This window comes from Somniosus microcephalus, chromosome 3 (assembly GCF_052327205.1).
Source record: "Somniosus microcephalus isolate GS21.2 chromosome 3, FLI_Smic_1.0, whole genome shotgun sequence".
NCBI classification, from domain to species: Eukaryota; Metazoa; Chordata; class Chondrichthyes; order Squaliformes; family Somniosidae; genus Somniosus; species Somniosus microcephalus.
Window position 1 is genome coordinate 348253156 of NC_140989.1, and position 21143 is coordinate 348274298.

At 44.0% G+C, this 21143-nt stretch overlaps 1 protein-coding gene across 1 annotated transcript in view; it reads right to left on the bottom strand.

Moving 5' to 3' along the window:
• Positions 1-1301: 1301 nt before the first annotated feature.
• rpap2 (RNA polymerase II associated protein 2) overlaps positions 1302-21143 on the bottom strand; it is a 138787-nt gene continuing 118945 nt past the window's right edge. Inside the window, 3 exon segments of the mRNA XM_085983337.1 lie at positions 1302-1563; positions 6444-6470; positions 6472-6598. Coding sequence (XP_085839463.1) covers positions 1537-1563; positions 6444-6470; positions 6472-6598 — 181 coding nt within the window. The 3' untranslated portion in view covers positions 1302-1536.

Consider the following 21143-nt stretch of genomic DNA (forward strand, 5'->3'; position numbering starts at 1 on the left):
TTATTTTGCTTTCTCTACATCATTTAAATGTAACTTATATTTCCTGCTTTATACTTCCTGGTTTGGACTCTGCATGGCTCTGTGAGGATTCTTCAATCTGATTGGTTGAAGAGCCTCGCTGTTGCTTGACCTGGTCACAGACGCCACAGATCCCCTGTAGACAGCGCTGCACTGAAATAGTAGAAATCCCCGCCGACAAGCCTGAGAAAAGTCTGTGGGCAGTTGTACACGAGGTGAATGCCACTGAGAGCAAAATCCGGGCCAATATATATCAAGAATATGAAGCCATGGTAAAGACAAATACAACTATGGGACTCTGCTAATGCCTGCTTCATACTGACGTGCATATTCAATGCATACTTCTTAAATGCTGGTTTTTAAAGATAAAATTTCAGTGTGTCATTGTACTGTCTGATGAAGACATTCAGTAAAGAGCCACATAACCATATGAAATAACATGGGAAAAAATAAGCAATGGCCCAATGTCTTCGTAAAGAGATGCAGGGCATATATAATTTCATGGTATGGATCGGTCTTGCCTCAGACATGAGCATTTTAACTCAAAACCTTTTAAAATAAAAAATGCAGACTTGTTGTTGGAGGGGGCAAAGTGGGTGGACTTTGGCTCTTTGCTTTTATCCCAGCCCATCCTCCTCGTACCTCCCTGATAATCTCGACCCGCCCTCCAGTTTGGGAACCCGAATACCTTAAAGCAAGCTGGTAGATGAATTTTAGAAGTTCTTTTGAAGTAAAGTTTCATGCAGAAACTATCAAATACTTATTTTTTCTTCAGAGACCCTAGCACAGAGAGAGAGAGAGAGAGAGAGAGCCATCTGTACTTTATTTTGTTTATACTGAGTTCAAAAATATAAAGCAACGTGAATGCAGATAATCCCATTTAGGTTTTTATTTAACTTTTCAAAAATTGGCAAGTTATTAGATTCAGTGGAGTTATATTTACTCCAGTATATGAGCTAAAGGATGGTGATTTACAAGTGGAAAAGCTTTACTTTACTGAGACATTCAATGCATGTATTTTCATGACTGCTAATTTAGCTAAGTAACCTACATATTGCTGGTTGATGTGTCCATCAGTTTTTCCGTTCCTTTGAGGTATGTGTTTAAAAACCCTTCCCGATCCAGAACTGACAGCGCATCACAACGGAGACTTGAAGTTACGTTTTAAGAGGTACAGAATCTTAAAATTTCTGGACTGTCAGATATACATCTTACCTCAGGTTGCTGTTGTTACTTTTCCAACCAATACACAACTTAATTAGTTAAAATGCATCACACAAATAGTAGATAAGGAATATGTTTATTTAGGTATTGTAATCCAACATGATTTAGATTATTTTGTTGAAAAAAAAAGCACCTTAAATACAACCAGTTTATTAAGGTTAATCATTAAAATAGAATTAAACACTATAAACTTTGTATCATAGAAATACAGCACATTGTTTATCTGTTACGAGAAATATTTCTTGCTGATTCTATTACAGTTGGATGGAATCTGGGGCTCCACTGGGAAAAAGATCAAGTGTGACCAATCTTCTTGACGATCTAGGATAAAACCATGAAGTGAAATTAAACTCTAATTACCTGACCAAACAAGCTACAGGAAAGCAAATACATTAAGTTGCCAGTCAAATAACTCTAAATGATGCCCAACACTCATGTGTTGTATTGTCACATAAATACTCCAAAATTGACACCAATTTGGCATCCTTCATCAAAATAGTAATGGGGATAGAAGGCCCTGAAAATAGGTCTGTATTTACATGAATACAAGAGATAACAGAGAAAGTAGAATATTGGGGCAAACAGCAGGGAGGTTACACTGTATTCCAATTGACTAATTGTGAGATTACTACAGCACAGTCCACTGGTTCCACTGTATAAGTATCTGAAAGGGGTTTTATTTAAGTTATAAATGGAAATTTTGAAATATCTCGTAGTGTCAATTTTGCTTCCAACGAAAACAAAATTAAAAAAATTAGAACACCGGATAGGGGACAATACAAAGCCAGACAACACAACTTGTAAGGTATGTCATTCTTAACATTATATTGTACTCCATATGCCAAAAGAGAAGGTCGTACTTACCAATGAGAAGAATCAACATGCCTAGTCCTTTTTTCCTCTTCTTCATTCCCCCTCTGATATTCTCCCCCTATCCTAGCTTTCTTCAAGACTGAGTCAAACAAGATTATGGTTCCAAAGGTGATGGTGGACCTTACCAAACTGGCCATTCTTCAATTATGAGTTAATTTGACACTGAAATGGCACTTACATGACCCTCCCTTCCCATGCCATACAATGGTAGCTCTTGTCTAAAGAAGGTAGAGGAACAACATAATAAAATGTAAATTAAATATTAATTATGTACAGAAGAATAAGATGTTTGAATGGGATGAAGTTTGGTATGTGGAGGATGCATTCATTTGAAGAATGAGGAAGATTTTATAAAGGTAGGGAATGTTAATTTATTCCTCATCCAGAACCCTGGACATATAAGATCCTACCTCAGTAGTAGAGGGAAAGAAGGCTGACCCCATAGCAGACAAATCACCTGCAGTCAAAACAATTCTGTCAATACAGATTGTACAAAACTCTCCCTCAGATTAAATGAGGCCATGATAGTAGATTATACAATATCAATGGGAGGAGGCAACACAAGTGTGAGGATGGCACTAAGAAGCAGCGCTATTGATAATATCTTCAACTAAACAGTCGCCGTTTAGAGACAGACCCCAGTGTATGCATCCCTTGTGATATAAAGAAAATGGTAAGAGCTGATCTTTACCTATCAGTAGAATAGGGAATCTGCCCTCTAACTCACAAGCTGGTAGCTGAAGATTTGCTGCTAAAGTGAAATTTCAAACTATTTTAGGCAGGAACCTTAAATGAGAACTGTCCAATCTAAGTATGGTTGTTGCAAATAAGGCATGGCTGACCAACCATAAGCACCTGGAGTTCACCAAGTCTCTTGGCTCAATCAAGTTTAATGCACACGGCAGGCAAAGGTGGGAATCAAGACAGAATTGGTCTTTTGTACATCCCTTGTAACACAGGAGGTCCTATCCCCACACAAATCAATGACCTGTATACGAAAAACTACTATAGCTACATTATGTGCCCTGATACAACTGGATTTCAAACCTAATACAAGTGCTGAGGGTTCTCTGGAACTTGGCCGGTTTAATATTCGCCATCTAGCACCCAGATGGCCACTTACTTCCATTTTGCGCTGTGTGCTTGGTCAACAAAAGATTTTGCAAAAGTATTTAAGGTTTCCAAAGCAAAACCCAACAGCCCTTCTGTTAGTGTCCACTCCCTTCAACAAGCAGGCTGTCAGAGAGAAACCTTCACGGTCTTGCTAAATAATTGGATCATTCAACTCAAATGTAAGCTCTACTGTTATAGATCATGGGTATGTACTCAAATTGGAAGGCAGTGACTAGTGGGGGGCGATTTTCTGCCGTCGGAGGAGGCGGGAAAATCAGATTCAATGAGGGCGGGTTCGGAACCTGCCTCCAACCTGCCTCTGCGGGGTTTTGCCAGTGCCGGTTTGGGAGGTTGGGAAACGGTCCCGCCTCCAGATGGCCATAGTGATACTTGTGATCATTAAATGCTCAGGAAGGGCCTCTCTAAGCCTATTTTGAGAGGCCCTTGTGATTTTTGAGAGGATTTCGGCGTGCTCCACGCACCTCCTAAACCACGGCAGGTAAACCTGGCGGGTTGACTCGTGGCTGGCCTCCTCATAGCTGCAGGTCTACAAGACATCGTTTATTGCATCAAGGATTACTTGCAGGTGCCAGACCTTGGCTTTAAAAGGTCTCTGAGCACTTTTAGAAGGCCTTCTGAAGTCGGAGGTGCTGCAGTTTGAATCAATCAACTGTGGGACCTCCTTGGAAGACCCTCTTCCCGCTTGCAATGAGCGCTTCCCCAAAGGAGGCATCTGCAAGCAGCTTGGGAACCATTCATTTTCTTTCTGCATGAACCTCAGATGAGGATGAGGAGGAGGAGGAGGTGGTCAGAGCACCGGTTTATCGACCAGCAGTAGAGCACGAGCACATGGCTGCCCGGGATGCACTTATCTTGGCCAGATTTGCATAGGTTGCCCAAGTTGGCACATGTCCTTTGCTCCATCGTAGGACATCATTGACAATGGACATGACTCTCTGGCCTCCTTTCACTCAGGCCACCAACCTGACAACACAAGTGTGGCGGAGTCCGCAATGTGGAGCTGCCTAAGGCGAAAGAACAGATGCCATAACGCCAACATTTTGGCTTCAAATCATTTTAATGCTTTCCAATAGGGATGTGATTCATCAATACACATAAACATTCTCCCAATCTGCACACAGATCTGGAGGTTATATCCCTTGCCAGCTGTACCCACAGAGGTTTCTTTGGCCTCTTCCTCCCAGATGAGTGGAAGAGCACCTCCATGCTCGCTGTCACCCACGCAAACAAAATTTGCAGCACCTCATCCAAGAGCCTCGGGGAGGCATTGCCTTGGAATTGGACATAGTGGTTTCTCAAAATATGTTGCAGGTGGTGCAGCATAGGCAGAAATGCTGTGGAATGAGCCAAGGGAGCAAGAAGCCATAAAATCAGACTGGAAAAGTGCTGTCAACAGCGGTGGGTTTCAGTCCCAAAACACTAATTGACCAAGGGCATCCCACACCTCTGAAATCAAGTGGCCAATCATGGGAAAATCTCAAGTTTTTGAAAACTATCAATGGAGGCGGGTTTCAAACCCACCCAAGCCAAAACCCGCCTCCATCTCACCTCCAGTGGGAAAACCGCCCCCGTGGTGTCCCACAAGGATCTGTGCTGGGGCCTTAACTATTCAACATATTTATTAATGACTTAGTTAACACAATAGAGAGCCATATATCCAAGTTTTTTTGCCGATGACACAAAGATTGGTGGCATAGCAAGTAGTGTAGACGGGAGCATAAAATTACAAAGAGACATTGATAGATGTAGTGAGCGGCTAAAACTGTGGCAGACGGATCTCAATGCAGGCAAGTGCGAGGTCATCCATTTTGGACCAAGAAAGGATAGATCCGAGTATTATTTAACTGGTGAAAAGCTCGGAACAGTGGAGGTCCAAAGAGATTTAGTGGTCCATGTACAAAGATCATTAAAATATAGTGGTCATGTACAAAAAATAATCAAAATGGCTAATGGAATGCTAGCCTTTACATCTAGAGGGCTAGAATATAAAGGAGAGGAAGCTTTGCTATAGCTATATAAAGCCCTGGTTAGACTGCATTTAGAGTACTGTGTAAAGTCCTGAGCACCACACATTAGAAAGGATATATTGGCCTTGGAAGGAGTGCAGGGCAGATTCATCAGGCCTCCAAGCGTTAAATTTTGAGATCTCACATAAACTCGGCTTGTATTCCCTGGAATACAGAAGGTTAAGGGGTGATTTGATTGAGGTTTTTGAAAGGAATTGATAGGGTAGAGAGAGCGAGAGAGAAACTTATCCTGCTGGTGGGGGACAAGGGGACATAACCTTAAAATCAGAACCATGCCATTCAGGAGAGATGTTGGAATACATTTCTTCGATAAAAGGGTGGTAGAAGTGTGGAACAGTCTCCCACAAAAAGCAGTAGATGCTAGCACAATTAATAATTTTAAATCTGAGATCGATAGATTTTTGCTAGACAAGAGTATTAAGGGATATGGAGCTAAGGTGGGTGGACAGAGCTAGGATACAGATCAGCCATGATCTCATTGAATGGTGGAACAGACTTGAGGGGCTGAATGGCCTATTCATGTTCCTAAGTGAGATTGAATGGTTCACTATGACCATATTCTAAATTGCAAGTGGTAAAGATGCAATAAGGGAGCAAAGACAATTTCAATTGTTAAATGTAAAAATTGAGCAAACCTTGAAAGAAGGGGACAGCAATGAGGAGTGACCACAATGAAGCAAACAAGAAAAAGAATGGATGCGTTATCCCGGTGAAAGGATCTTTAAATTGCACAGGAAAAGAGTCAAATGGGTACTATCCTGGTATCACTGGTGTCAGAAACAACTTGGAGGAACTACATGCATGTTGATTGTCCGCATTGGTAATTTATGCTTACTCCTATAATATACTGAGCATACCAATCGAGGAATAATAAAGTGTTATAGAGTTATTAAAGTGGCAAATAAACATTCATGGACAAGCAGAAATATGGGCAGATAGATGTTAATACCGCAACAGAAATCTTCCTTCTGGTGTTAAAAGTTTAAAATTAAGGACTCTCTCGGAAATTAATTGCCATAACTAAAAATAAATATGTACAGTTTAGCAGTAAATGTACGATACCAGTGCAAAATTAATAAGCAGTAATTTAACATTCGCTTAATATAATTATGTAATTTCAAACTATGATGGTATTTTATTTTTGTTTTCAAAACATCGGTTCCTGACCTCATCATTCTCAATTGTTATGACATTTGAAAATGTTCCTCAAGTTCTCGAGGTCTTCACTCTGAATATGAAATTCTTTCAGAAGAGTAGATAGGAACAGTTCTGAGGTGAGCCTCTGCAGACACTCCTGAAGTAGTGAAATCTTCACGGTTAGCCTGCATCAAAACAGATATTCAGATTGTAAGGACATTTTTTTTTTTTTAAAAACAGGTTTGAATTTTCTCAAGATTTAAGCAGTCTCCTTTAAAAGGATTTTCCACAGAGATCTAAAAAAAAATCAATTTTTACACATCTGCCAGTGGGCACATCAAATATGATGAGCTAAAAACTCTTAACTGAAGATCAATAAATAGTTGCCAACTAATCAGAACAGTATATTTAGACTATCCATGAATGGCATAAAATGAAGCAACCTCGATTTACACAGGTTATTCTACACATTCTTTTCCAACAGAAAATACGTCCTCCTCAATTATTCGTCTTGCACAACCTGGGAAAGATGATAGGAAAAAGGCACAACAAACTTTTCCTAAGAAATCTTAAAATCAACTATTTGTACTTGAACTTCAAAGTATATGATCACAAACCAGGGTAATTTTTTCACCTTTAGATATGGAAATCTTCAATTTACAAGATCCATCTTGCAGAGACTTCTCCATGCTGCTAATTTATTAACTTCCCCACTGCAATATTGTCTGTTCACAAAGGAATTGACTTAGAAACATAGATGAGGAAATCCTCATCTACAATCTATTGATGGTGATTCTTTTTATAAAATGCTTCATGTTCTCAATAATGGATGTATTTGTTGCAATTTCTAATGAAAGTAATGGCCATTACAATTTGACACCTAGAAAAGTTTGCATTTATTTAGTGCTGATCAACATATTCAGGACTTCCTAAAGCACTTTACAGCCATTAATTACTTTTGAAGTGTAGTCACTGTTGTTTTTATAGAACAGTGGCTCTCATTCCATCCCTGTGAAGCCACAGAATGAATACAACAACAACAACTTGCATTTATATAGCATCTTTAACGTAGTAAAACGTCTCAAGGCGCTTCACAGGAATGTTATCAAACAAAATTTGACACCGAGCCACAGAAGGAGATAATAGCACAGGTGACCAAAAACTTGGCCAAAGAGGTAGATTTTAAGCAGTGTTTTAAAGGAGAAAAGAGAGGTAGAGAGGCGGAGAGGTTTAGGGAGGGAATTCTAGAGCTTAGGGCCTAGGCAGCTGAAGGCACGGCCGCCAATGGTGGAGAGATTAAAATCGGGGAAGTGCAAGAGGCCAGAGTTGGAGGAGCGCAGAGATCTGAGAGAGTTGCAGGGCAGGTGTAGGTTACAGAGATAGGGAGGGGCAAAGCCATTGAGGGAATTGAAAAGAAGAATGAGAATTTTAAAATCGAGGTGTTGCCGGACCAGGAGTCAATGTAGGTCACTGAGCACAGAGGTGATGGATGAATGGAACTTGGGTGGGAGTTAGGATACTGGCAACAGATTTTTGGATGATCTCAAGTTTATAGAGGGTGGAAAATAGGACCAATGACCACAATGTTAGATGCCAGACAATTATTGGGCAGCTACAGAACTGCGAAGTATGCATGCTACTTCCTTTGATGTCATTTCCCCAGTTTTAATTTTCTTAATCTTTCATTCCTTGCTTGCTTTGTATAGTTGAGGTCATCAGTCTTAAAACAGCAGGACAGAGTGGACTTTCAAATACACAGCCATAAATTTCTGATGTAAACCAACACAGTATTATCCTAAAAACGATTTCCATTATTCACTTTACTGATGCATACAAATTTCATAGCCTACGACTTCAGCAAGTTTTGACTTGATGCAATGAACTGTAGAAATCTTGTGCTTCAAACATTCAGGCTTGCAAGATGTCAAGTTAAACACTATTTACCAGACAATCAGTGTTATTATCTGAAATAGCCTGCAACATATGGGTAATGTAGATTTTTCAATCTACCTGCAATTTTCTGTAAACAAGCTGCTGAGGTTATATAAACAGACATAAATGCACACCTCTTTCATAAAAATTTGAACAGGGAGGGTAACTAGGGCAGCTAATGAAGATTCAATGCTGCAATCATGTGCATTTCAAGGAACCATCCCACGCTATGCTATCAAGAAATCTAAATACAATAATTAATTTTATTAGAGCAAATAGAACCAAACAGTACTAAAGATTACATTTTTCAGATTATGAAAGATTTTCTTTCTTTCTTTCTTTCTTTCTAATAGCAAAACCCCGAACAGGATTTCTCAGCAATGCATTGTACCAAAGACCATATCATATACACCTAATTGACACATTTTCTACTCCCAAATTAATAAAAATTTTCTAAGACAACAAATTTTTCTAAACAGTTTTTTTTAAAACATAAAATTCTGGTACTGTATGCTATTTTTTTGATTCCTCCGATTTGCTCCTACAAATTAAAAACTACAGTTTGGATTGTCAATGATTACAAAAACATTCAGTCACCTGATGCTGAGAGAATAGGGCTCATTTCACATCTGTTGACAACCAGTGCAATTTAGTGGAAAGATTTTTGAATTATTTAAGAAGCTTAGAAACAGAAGGAACTACAATTGTAGTCTTGAAAACATTAGAAACAACCTTCAGTGACGGATTTAAAGATACAATTCTCACTACTTTTTTTGTAGAGATTTTTAAATGCTTAATATTCTAGAAGTTAAAAGCACATAAATGCTTCAGTAGCATACATGTAGTACATACATAGCATTTGTAATATTTAAAGTGAATAAATGCAAGAGGAGAGAACAAGGGTATGTGGGTGAGGTGTAACACCATATACTAACATAAGAAATAGGAGCAGGAGTAGGCCTATCGGCCCCTCGCGCCTGCTCCACCATTCAATAAGATCATGGCTGATCTGATCTTGGCCTCAACTCCACTTTTCTGCCTGTTCCCCATAACCCTCGACTCCCTGTAGTTCAAATATCTGTCTTTCTCAACCTTGAATATATTCACTGACTCGGCCTCCACAGCTCTCTGGGGCAGAGAATTACAAAGATTCACGACCCTCAGAGAAGAAATTCCTCCTTATCACAGTCTTAAATGGGCGACCCCTTATTCTGAAACTATCCCCCCTAGTTTTAGATTCCTCCACGAGGGGAAACATCCTCTCAGCATCTACCTGTCAAGCCCCCTCAGAATCTTACATGTTTCAATAAGATCACCTCTCATTCTTCTAAACTCCAATGAGTATAGGCCCAACCTACTCAACCTTTCCTCATAAGACAACCCCTTTATCCCAGGAATCAACCTAGTGAACCTTCTCTGAACTGCCTCCAATGCAAGTATATCCCTCCTTAAATAAGGAGACCAAAACTGTATGCAGTACTCTAGGTGTGGTCTCACCAACACCCTTTACAGTTGTAGTAAGACTTCCCTACTTTTATACTCCATCCCCCTTGCAATAAAGGCCAATATTCCATTTGCCTTCCTAATTACTTGCGGTACCTGCATGCTAACTTTTTGTGTTTCATGTACAAGGACACCCAGATCCCTCTGTACTGCAGCATTCTGTAGTCTCTCTCTATTTAAATAATACTTTGCTTTTTCTATTCTTCCTACCAAAGTGGATAAACTCACATTTTCCCACATTATACTCCAGCTGCCAAATTTTTGCCCACTCACTTAACCTATCTATATCCCTTTGCAGACTCTGTGTCCTCCATACAACTTGCTTTCTCACCTATCTTTGTATCGTCAGCAAATTTGGCTAGAGTACACTTGGTTCCTTCATCCAAGTCATTAATATAGATTGTAAATAGTTGAGGCCTGTGGCACCCCACTAGTTACAGTTTGGCCTACCACTAATCTTTGCAACATTGTATGCCTTTTCTTTCAATTTGATACCCTCCTTAACTTCCTTAGTTAGCCACAGATGGTTCATCCTTCTCGTAGAGTCTTTCTTTCTCACTGGAATATATCTTTGCTGAGAGTTATAAAATATCTCCTTAAAAGTTTGCCACTGCTTATCTACCGTCTTACCTTTTAATTTATTTTCCCAGTCCACTTTAGCCAACTCTGTCTTCATACCCTTATAATTGCCTTTATTTAAGTTTAAGACTAGTTTCAGACCCAAGTTTCTCACCCTCAAGCTGAATGTGTAATTCTATCATGTTATGATCACTCTTCCCTAGAGGATCCTTTACTATGAGATAATTAATTAATCCTGTCTCATTACACATTACCAGATCTAAAATAGCCTGTTTCCTGGTTGTTCCACAACGTATTCTTCCAAGAAACTGTCCTGAATAGACTCTATGAACTCGTCCTCAAAGCTACCTTTGCCAATTTGATTTGTCCAATCTATATGAAGATTAAAATCGCCCACGATTATTGCAGTACCTTTCTTACAAGCTCCCATTATTTATTGATTTATACTCTGTCCTACAGTGTAACTACTGTTAGGGGGCCTATAGACTATACCCATCAGTGACTTCCTTCCCTTATTATTTCTTATCTCCACACAAACTGATTCTACATCTTGATCTTCCGAGCCAAGATCCTTTTTCACTACTGTACTGATCTCATCCTTTATTAACAGAGCTACCCCATCTCCTTTTCTTTTCTGCCTATCCTTCTGAAATGTCAAATACCCTTGAATATTCAGTTCCCAGCCTTGGTCACCTTGCAATGTCTCTGTAATGGCTATCAGATCATACCCATTTATTCCTACTTGTGCCGTCAATTCATCTATCATGTTATGAATGCTGCATGCATTCAGATGAACAGCCTTTAATTTTGTCTTTTTACCATTTTTCCCTACTCTGACCCTATTTGCTGGTGCACTCTTATGCTTGTACGTTCTGTCCCTTCCTGTCACACTCTGGTTATCATTATCCCTATCACTACCCTGCACTATTGCCTTCCCCTTTCTCTTTGACTTTCTAAGTTTCCCCTCAACTGAACCCTCCCCCCCACTATTTAGTTTAAAGCCCTATCAAGAGCCCTAGTTATTCGATTTGCCAGGACACTGGTCCCAGCACAGTTCAAGTGAAGCCCATCCCAACGGGACAGCTCTCTTTTTCCCCAGTACTGGTGCCAGTGCCCCATGAATCGAAACCCATTTCTCCCACACCAGTCCTTGAGCCACGCCATTTAACTCTCTGATCTTATTGATCCTATGCCAATTTGCTCGTGGCTCAGGTAGTAATCCAGAGATTATTACCATTGTGGCTCTGCTTTTTAATTTAGCCCCTAGCATTTGAAACATTTGAAGACCAAGTTCACACAGATTACTGTATATGGTACTCAAAGCAATATACAAGGTAGGTCAAAGTGACAAAATAAATAAAATAAAAAAACTGGAGGTTCAGAAGTGTCCCTGGGATCACATGGGCCAGGTCCTCCAATGGAAAGGAGGATTCCGTTGCAATTATTTCTGAACGGAATCCCCTAATGACATGCAATGGAATTCCCAAATAATTAAAACAATTTAGACAACTTTAATAAAAATAAATGTTCTGATTTTCAAATTTAAAGTCCCTTAATGACACCAAATACAGTAAAAAATTTAATTTTGAAAAATAATTTTAAACATTTTAATCTGGGCCAATATTTGCATAAACTAATTTTAAATGTTTGTGCATCATTTTTAATTGTAACATTTTTAATTTAAGATTTATATTTGCACCCGCTTTTACCAGCTGTAAGAGTTTTGTGGGCAATTGCTGGGCAGTAGTTGGGCAAATAACTCAACTCTGCGCCAGCGAAAGTGATTTCTCAGTTGGTTCGGTAGATCTGTCAAGGCGTACCTTGATAGATCGCAGGTTCCGAGTTTTCACGCATGCAGAAAGCCAGAGCTTGCGGGGCCCAAACAGAAGGATTAGAACAGCGTACGCCAATGTCGAAGACACCGTAAACTCTTGCTCTGTATTTCTCCTTCGGTGCAGCAGTTATTCATCATAACTATAAGTTGTGTATAGGCTACTTACTGAACTGGAGGGTCTGGGTGGATCTTCCCCTACTGATATTATGTATAGGTGCCAGAGTGTGGCTCTGCTCAGTTTATTTTGATCTACAGAGGTATTAGCACAATGTCAGAAAGTGCCCAGGTGACACTGTATATCCTAACAGAAGGGATCTTCTAAATAAAGAACTTAAAAATAAAAACAAAACGAACTCTACAAATTTTTTAAGAACTATGGGCTAGAAATTCATTATAGCCCAGGAATGGACGGTATCTTTTGAAACGTTTGAGAATTAGGGCCAGGCGCTAATGCTATAGACTGCACGCAAAATTCATTCTCACTGCTCAAAGAAATTATTGGGGTGCAAGATCAAGACTTAAAGGCCTAGCTCAATGGCGTTACACTCAAAGGGTGGACCAATATTGGGTGCAGTCTAATCTCAACTCATCATTGCCACAGGCTTTTCCCAGTACTTAAAGGGGAGGTTCACCGATACTGCAGCACCTCATTCTCAGCATTGCTGGCTGTGCAGCTGCTTCAGCAAGGATCAGCACAACAAGAAGGAGCCGGAGGACTGAAGCAAGTGTGCCCATGGCAGATCCACCTCAGTCAGGTGGTCAGGGTGATTGAGTGCTTCAACAAATGCTACATACTACCATCTGTACCAGAAGCTTCACACATTGCCCAAAGCACCACACCCTCAGCACTAACCCACCAACAATCTCTACCTACCAACACTCACACGCACATCTCACACCTTGCACACAATGACAGCTATTCAACTATGACCTCCACCACCCTTTCAGGCAGTGCATTCCAGGTCCTAACCACTTGCTGCGCAAAAAAGTTTTTTCTTATGCCACCTATGGTTCTTTTGCCAATCACCTTAAATCTGTGTCCGCTGGTTCTCGACCCTTCCGCCAATGGGAACAGTTTCTCTCTATCTACTCTGTCTAGACCCCTCATGATTTTGAACTCCTCTATCAAATCTCCTCTCACTCTTCTCTGCTCTAAGGAGAACAACCCCAGCTTCTCCAGTCTATCCACGTAACTGAAGTCCCTCATCCCTGGAATCATTCTTGTAAATCTTTTCTGCACCCTCTCTAAAGCCTTCACATCCTTCCTAAAGTGCAGTGCCCAGAATTGGACACAATACTCCAGTTGAGGCCGAACCAGTGTTTTATACAGGTTCATCATAATTTCCACGCTTTTGTACTCTACACCTCTATTCATGAAGCCCAGGATCCCGTGAGCTTTTTTAACTGCTTTCTCAACCTGCCCTGCCACTTTCAACGATTTGCACACATATACCCCTAGGTTTCTGTAAATACACTCCCTTTAGGATTGAACCTTTTAGTTTATATTTCCTCTCCTCACTCTTTCTACCAAAATGTATCACTTCAAATTTTCCAGATCGGGTGCCCAGTGAGCACGCTCACTGATGTCACGATCTGCCTGGCATTGAAGTCCCCGGTGGTACCTTGTACCGGCGGCGCAACAGGGAGAGCCGGATTTGCCGTGCGCTGCTGGATTCACCTCACCCTGGCACTACTGCATCAGCGCCCCGTTACCACCCTCTGCAGGCACGAACGGGACGCGCTAACCTACCGAATCTTTCCCCCTGTATTTTACTGCATATGACTAATTACAAGCACTCAACCACACTGCAGGGGACTGATCAGTCCAGAGAAGCTGCCAGCAGGAAGTGTGGCGTGCAGAGTACATCTTCAGCTACTTTTATATTGTTCTTGTGTTGCTGGCTCCCAACATTTGGGTCTTGCACAGATAGCAAGTGTCACCAGTTTCTTTAAAAAAAAAACTGGCATTTAGGAAGCCTTTTGGAAGTAGGAAACACAGCGTTAAAACAAGATATAGGTACCTATCTATTTCAATTTCACCTCCATCCAGGTCCCTATAGTTCAGTAAGAAGTTTCTGCAAAATACAATATGTGGTTAATGATAATTGATAACGATAACGCACAAAAGGAGGAGTGTAATTTTATATTCAAGAGTCAATCTCCTGTGGTGTTACACATGGGGAGCAAAGAACAAGTGCAGCCTTCAGATTAAAATGGTTAGATGGAAGATGATAACTGGAACGGGGCATGCAGATGTTCCTCCATTTTAAAGTGACGCATCTGTCTTTTATTTTTATAATACTTAGACAAAACCTACAGTAATTTGGGAAGCAAAGAATTAGAGTTGGTTGCAGTATAGTAGTACAGGCGGAGGTGCTACAGCATCACTGTTAGTGGGAGGGTGTAATTACAGGCTGACAGTTCCCATTATAATTGTAGACATGGGAATTTGTAAAGGGAAAAGTTGATTCAGGAAGTGCTCAGATACAAGATTATAAAAATTAGTTTTTTGGGGGAATTGTGTCCCAAATATGAATCTCTTCTTAGGCAGTCCCTCGGAACCGAGGATGACTTGCTTGCACATTAAAGATGAGTTTGCAGGTGTCTGATGAGTCCAATGCGGGACCTACAGTCTCTGTCACAGGTGGGGCAGATGGTGGTTGAAGGGGCGGGTGGGGTGCTTGGGTTGACGTGCGCTCCTTGCGCTTGGCTTCCGCTTGCTCCCGGCGAAGAAACTCGAGGTGTTCGGCGCCTTCCCGGATGCTTCTCCTCCACTTTGTGCGGTCTTGTGCCAGGGATTCCCAGGTGTCGGTGGGGATGTTACACTTTTTCAAGGAGGCTTTGAGGGTGTCCTTGAAGCGTTTCCTCTGCCCACCTGGGGCTCTCTTGCCATGCCGGAGCTCCAAGTAGAGCGCTTGTTTTGGGAGTCTCGTATCAGGCATGTGACCCGTCGATCGGAGCTGATCGAGCGTGGTCAGAACTTCGATGCTGGGGATGTTGGCCTGAGCAAGAACACCGACGTTGGTGCACCTATCCTGCCAATGGATTTGCAGGATCTTGCGGAGGCAGCGTTGGTGGTACCTCTCCAGTGCTTTGAGGTGCCTGCTGTACATGGTCCATATCTCGGAGGCATACTGCAGGGCGGGTATCACTGCTGCTCTGTAGACCATGAGCTTAGTGCCGGGTTTTGAGGTCCTGGTCTTCAAACACTCTCTTCCTTAGGCGACCGAAGGCTGCACTGGCACACTGAAGGCGGTGTTGGACTTCATCGTCAACGTCTGCCCTTGTTGACAGTAGGCTCCCGAGGTATGGAAAGTGGTCCACGTTGTCCAAGGCCTTGTCGTGGATTTTGATAATCGGGGGGCAGTACTGTGTGGCGGGGGCAGGTTGGTAGAGGACCTTTGTCTTACGGATGTTTAGTGTAAGGCCTATGCTCTCGTACGCTTCGTTGAAGGTGTTGACTATGGTGTGGAGTTCGACCTCCGAGTGAGCGCAGACGCAAGCGTCGTCTACATACTGTAATTCGACATAATTCCTCTGTCGTCGACTATGAATCTACAATGTGAGAGATAAACAAACATGCTGTTTTGGCAGCAGCATGATCCTTCTCTGACAGCAGCACTTAGTGTGCAACAATTTGTTGTACTGACAACACGACATTGCTACTTCACACGTGCGCGGACTAAATGGTCACAGCAGTCTGCACTTCTTCAATGTACTCAAATCCACTTTGCAGCCAGTTCACATGGAGATTAAATGCGCTATTTGAACATAAATGCAACAGTGCAGTGCACTTAGGTTATCCTCCCAAGACGCAGCCTACAATATAAAACAGCTTGGAGAATGTGAATTATTACATTTACAGTATACATTCCACATGGCTGGTAACGTGCATCAGACTAACACTTCTGAGGAAAGGCAGAAGGACTTGTTTTGAGTATGAAAAGAATGGACTTGCCCAATTATAGTTCTTTCGCTGCAGAAAAATCAAAGTACTGTAGTAGTACAGATAAATTTATTGCAAAGAAACTGGGCCTTGGATCCAAACCCAGTTGGTTCCTAGTTACCTAGGGGGGGTCAATTTTCCCAGCCCTGAGGAGGCGGGTTTGGAGGCGGGACAGGTGGGGAAAAAAAAAGAAGAAAAAAAAAAAAAAAAAAAAAAAAAAAAAAAAAAAAAAAAAATCGCAAAAAAAGAGTGTGGGGGTTCGGAACCCGCCTCCGCGCAATTTTGCTGGAGGCGGTTCTGATGGGTGTGATTCGGTCCCACCTCCAGCAGTCCAGAGAGGTAGTTAAGACCCTTAAATGGTAGTTAAGGGCCTCTGTAATCCTATTTTGAGAGGCCCTCGTTATTTTTCCACATTTTCAACGTGTTCCACGACCCTCCTAAACCACTCCAGCTAAACCTGGCGGGTTGACAAGATGGGGGCCTCCTCACAGCTGCAGCTCCACCATTAAAACGGAGCTTTCATCAGAGATTAGTTGCAGGAGGCAGAACTTTGCTTCAAAAGGTCTTTCAGCACTTTTAGCAGGCCTACCGAAGTTGGAGGTGCTGCATCTTCTATCTCTCAACTGTGGGACCTCCTTGGAAGACCCTCTCTCCGCTTGGACTGAGTGCCTCCCCAACGGACCCATCTGCCAGCAGCATGTGGACCATTCATTTCCTTTCACCATGGAGCTCAGATTCGGATGAGGAGCAGCCACGGCAGCAGCAGAACCAGGCAGCTCAGCAGCAACAGGAGCCCCAAACTCCTGCTCACCCACCTGATGCTGCACAGGGCAGAAGGCGCCAGCGCATGGAAGTACACCGCCGCAGGAGATACCCCCAACACAGGGTTTACAGACAGAGGATGAGCTACCTCAACATGAGTGAGCAGCAGTGCCAAAGGAGGCCGAGACTTTAGCGAGATGTTGTCCGAGACATCTGCGCACTGCTGCAGCAAGACCTGGTGCCCAGAGGAACGGGTGGATACCCCTGACCAGTGGCTGTCAAAGTCACTGCCGCACTCATCTTTTTTGCCTCAGGCTCCTTCCAGGGATCATCAGCAGACATCAGCGGCATCTCCCAGTCGGCCGCCCACAGTTGCATCACGCAGGTTACCACTATCCTTTTCGCTAAGGCCCACAATTACATCCACTTCTCAAGGGGTCAAGCAAGTGTCACTGCGCACTCGCTTGGCTTTGCAAATGCGGCAGGCTTGCCAATGGTGCAGGGCGTCATAGACTGCACACGTGGCCCTTAGGGCACCCCATCATAACCCAGCTACTTTTGTCAACCGCAAGGGCTTCCACTCCCTCAACGTACAGCTAGTGTGTAACCACAAGGAGGAGATTTTGCAAGTTTGCGCCAAGTTCTGTGGTAGTTGCCATGACTCTTTCATCCTGCGGCACTCTAGTGTTCCTCCGCTTTTCAATCCGCCAAACCAACTTAACGGATGGCTCCTTGGTGACAAAGGCCTGAAGAAGTGGCTAATGACGCCGATCAGGAGGCCAGCTAACGAGGCTGAAGAGCACTACAACACCAGCCACACTTCGATCAGGTCCATCATCGAGCAAACCATTGGCTTGTTAAAGATGCACTTCTGATGCCTTGACAGATCAGGTGGAGCCCTGCAGTGTTCAGCAGCCAGGATCTCCAGAATGGTCGTGGTCTGCTGTGCACTGCACAACATGGCACAGCGCCGTGGCTTGCAGCTTCCTGATGAGCAAGTGGCTCAGTTCCTAGCCTCCTCGCATGAGGATGAGGAGGAGGAGGAGGACTGAGCGCCGGTCTATTGACCAGCAGCAGCGGCAGCATGTGAGCACATGGCTGCCCGTGATGCAAAGGATGCACTTATCCTGGCCAGATTTGCATACGTTGCCCATGTTGGCACATGTCCTTGGCTCCATCTTAAGACATGATAGACAATGGACATGACTCTCTGGCCACCAACATGACCACGCAAGTGTCGTGGAACCTGCAATGTGGAGCTGCCTAAGGCGAAATAACAGATGCCATCACGCCAATATATTGCCATCAAATCATTTTTATGCTTTCCAACAGGGATGGCATTTCATCAATACACATAAACATTCACCCAATCTGCACACAGATCTGGAGGTTATATCCCTTGCCAGCTGGACCCACACAGCCTTGGTTTCTTTGGGAGGCCTCTTCCTCCAAGATGAGGGGAAGAGCACCTCCCTGTTAGCTCTCGCCCTCTCAACCAGCATTTGCAGCGCATCATCCGAGAACCTCAGGGAGGCCCTTGCCTTGGAATTGGACATAGTGGTTCCTCAAAAAGTGTTGCAGGTGGTGCAGCATCGACAGATATCCAGTGGAATGAGCCAAGGCAGCAAGCAGCCCTGACATCAGACTGGAAAAGTGATGTCAGCAGAGGGGAGTTTCAGTCCCAAAACACTAATTGACCAAGGGCAACCCACACCTCTGAAATCAACTGGCCAATTAGGGGAAAAATCACAATTTTTTCCCACCTCTCAGTGGAGGCGGATTTGGAACCCACCCAAACTGAAACCTGCCTCCAATGGGAAAATCGCCCCCCTAGTCTCAGCTGGCCTTAATGAGAATACTAGCAACTGAGCCAAGCTGACACTCATGGGTCAGGAATATCGAGATGGAATTGTTGGCCTGTATGAGTAAATAAACTATGCTAACACTCCAGCATTAGTACTGAGGGAACGCTGTATTATTGGACGAGATATTAAAGCTAGGTATTATCTACCTGTTGCAGTGGTTAAAGATCCCATGACATTATTGAAAAAACAAGGAAATCTCTTTTGGGGGGGGGGGGGGGGGGGGGGGGGAATTCGGTATCAACCATTTTGGGACGCTAATATCAGCCGGTCACAAAATTTAGCGCCCGCACAAATTATCACCGGCGATTGGGAAATTTGTCTCCAGCGCCCCTGGAGGTGATTCAAGCGCTACACACTTCTCTTAGAGCACAAATGTCGGGGAACGGAGCGCTACCTCAGTGCGCTACTCAAGCTCAGGTGATGTCCATTACCTTGTACTCAGACATACTGGCACCTTCCAGTTCTTAAAGGGGAGGGTCGATCATTATGCACAGCCTCACCCTGATCACTGCTGCGTTTGATTTGGGCCTGCAAGGAGGTGCAAATCTTCAACGACGATTATCATGGCTACTCAGAGGCCCAGGGAGAGAGAGAGCTGGTTCAGTGACCAGGCATTAGTGGTTCTGGAACACAGACGGGTAGCGCTGTTCCCAGACACTGGCAGGAGGCCATTGCCCCGGGAGTTCACAAGGGTGTGGAGGGAGGTTGCCCATTACGTATCGCCCAGGAGCCTGATCCAAAGGACTCACACGCAGTGCCGCAAGAAGTTCAACAACCTCATCGGGGGGTCAGGGGTAAGTAGGTGCTTGCAATACCTCTACATCCCACCATCTCAACCTCACTCTGTGCACAGACAGTATAAAGTGCCAAATCCCCAACAGTCACCCAACAACTATGCTCATCTACTAAAAGTCACATCCACATCTCACACCTTGCAGACATTAACAGCTATTCAACTATGGTAGGCACATCTGCCAAACACATGGCTGCACATTCACTCAGACGCTGTCCTTTTTCTTGCAGGCCAAGCTTTCACATAACAGGATGGAGCAACAACGTATGGGAGGTGGTCAGGCGGAGCTGCACTCCCTCATGCAGCTGGAGGAGCGAGTTCACAGAATCATCGCGAGCCATGTCGTGGGTGCTATGGCAGTTGGAGAAGTCTAGCCCCTTGGGGACAGCAACAGTATGTTCATCATCTCACATCATCTCCTCTCTCATACCACTTCCCCCTCACAACACGAGCCTTTCCAACTTTCTATCCAACTATACTGTCCCCATTCCTTGCTCCCTTCCTGCCCCCCTGCCCTCACGTTAAAGCCACTCTTGTACCTTCCTGCTTTCAGATAGTGAGTCAACATCTGACCAGCCTGTCCCTCAGCCTCCCAGTGGCAGCGACGCAGGAGAGGAGGAGGAACACGAAGCCGGAGCCTCACCGCCTTGAGACATCCGATACTGGGGCCACGCGGTCACTGGAGGGGAGCAGAGGAAATGGCTCTGATGTGGGTGAAGCTCCGGGTCCCAGCGGGCTGCAGCAACGCCATGGGGGGAAGGGAAGCTCGGAGACCATCTCCCCGGAGGGTGAGGGCGTGCACAAGTTCTACTGCACAGGACTCAGATGAGGACCTTGATATCGTGGCGATGAATACTCAGGCGATGAGCATGCATACTGAGCTCATGGGTGCAATGGCAAGGGTACCAGAGAGTATGGATGCACTAGCTAGGAGCGTGTAAGAGTCCGCCGCCAGCACAGTTGTCATCTGTGCGCAAACCCTTGAACTCGTCCTTGCCTTGTTGCAGAGGATGGCTGACTTGCAGAGAGACCGTGGAGAGCCAGAACTCATGCCGCGTGTAATGGGTGAGGCGGCAGCATTTATTGCAGCACAGGCCGAGGCAACGCAACGGCTTAATGCTGGAATCTCGTCATTGGTTGGTGCTATCCAATCTCCGACTGCTCTCATGCAGTCTCAGATTTATGCCACACAAACGCTGACTGCTACCATCGTCGCTGGGTCGTCCACAGTCCACCGGAGATTTCACGGTGCCACAGCAGGCCAGCAATCTGCGCTCGAGCCGATTGCTCCGGATGCTGAGATTCTGCCCCGGGGGAGTGGCAGTGTGTCGGTTGAGCAGGAAGGTGCTGTCCTCTCGCAAGATGACAACATTCCTGCTGCCACCACTGCCACTCCACCATTGCACTTGCTACAGCCTGTAACCCAGCCAGCCCAGATTGCTGTCGCCCATGCAGAGTTGGTGCAGTCTGCAGCCAGGCCCTCCACGCCGAGAGCTGGTCGAGGGTGTCCTTCAAG